The sequence below is a fragment of the Egretta garzetta genome, unplaced genomic scaffold, assembly GCF_000687185.1.
Source record: "Egretta garzetta isolate BGI_Z169 unplaced genomic scaffold, ASM68718v1 scaffold59, whole genome shotgun sequence".
NCBI classification, from domain to species: domain Eukaryota; kingdom Metazoa; phylum Chordata; class Aves; order Pelecaniformes; family Ardeidae; genus Egretta; species Egretta garzetta.
Genome location: NW_009267230.1, coordinates 249,665 through 250,203, shown reverse-complemented (window position 1 = coordinate 250,203; position 539 = coordinate 249,665). Strand labels below are relative to the sequence as shown.

Sequence of the window (539 nt, the reverse complement as noted above, 5' to 3'; positions counted from 1 at the left end):
ACCATGTACACCTTCTTGCCCGAAAACTTTACACCAGTGAAGCAGAAGCCCTCCAAGGAGCTGCGGCCCATGCTGGGAGCCATCTTGCTGGGCCTCATCCTGTTCATTGCGGCGGTGGTGGCCTGGTGCTACTACACGGTGTCCCTGCGGAAGGCGGAGCGGCTCAAGACGGAGCTGATGGACCTGCGGGCAGACGGCTTCGTCATCAGGAACCAGCACGGGGAGGTGGTCTTCCGGCTGGCCTTCCGCTCGGGCAGCCTTGACCTGGAGTCGTGCTCCAAGGAGGGCGAGATTTTGAGCTGCACGCGGTCGGGCGGGGGGCCGCTCAACTTCTTCATCCAGACGGTGAAGCCCAAGGACACGGTGATGTGCTACCGCGTGCGCTGGGAGGAGCTGGCGGACGGCCCGGCGGTGGAGCACACCATGTTCTGGGAGGACGCCCACTGGTACGGGGGCTCGGAGATGAGCACCCAGCACTGGCCCATCCGTCTGGCTGGCTACCAGGAGCCCGTGCCCTACGTGACGAGCGATGGCTACTC

At 64.6% G+C, this 539-nt stretch overlaps 1 protein-coding gene across 1 annotated transcript in view; it reads left to right on the top strand.

The window, feature by feature from the left end:
* MYORG (myogenesis regulating glycosidase (putative)) overlaps positions 1–539 on the top strand; it is a 4,519-nt gene continuing 3,980 nt past the window's right edge. Inside the window, exon 1 of the mRNA XM_009647265.1 lies at positions 1–368. Coding sequence (XP_009645560.1) covers positions 4–368 — 365 coding nt within the window. The 5' untranslated portion in view covers positions 1–3. The remainder of the gene's footprint in view (positions 369–539) is intronic.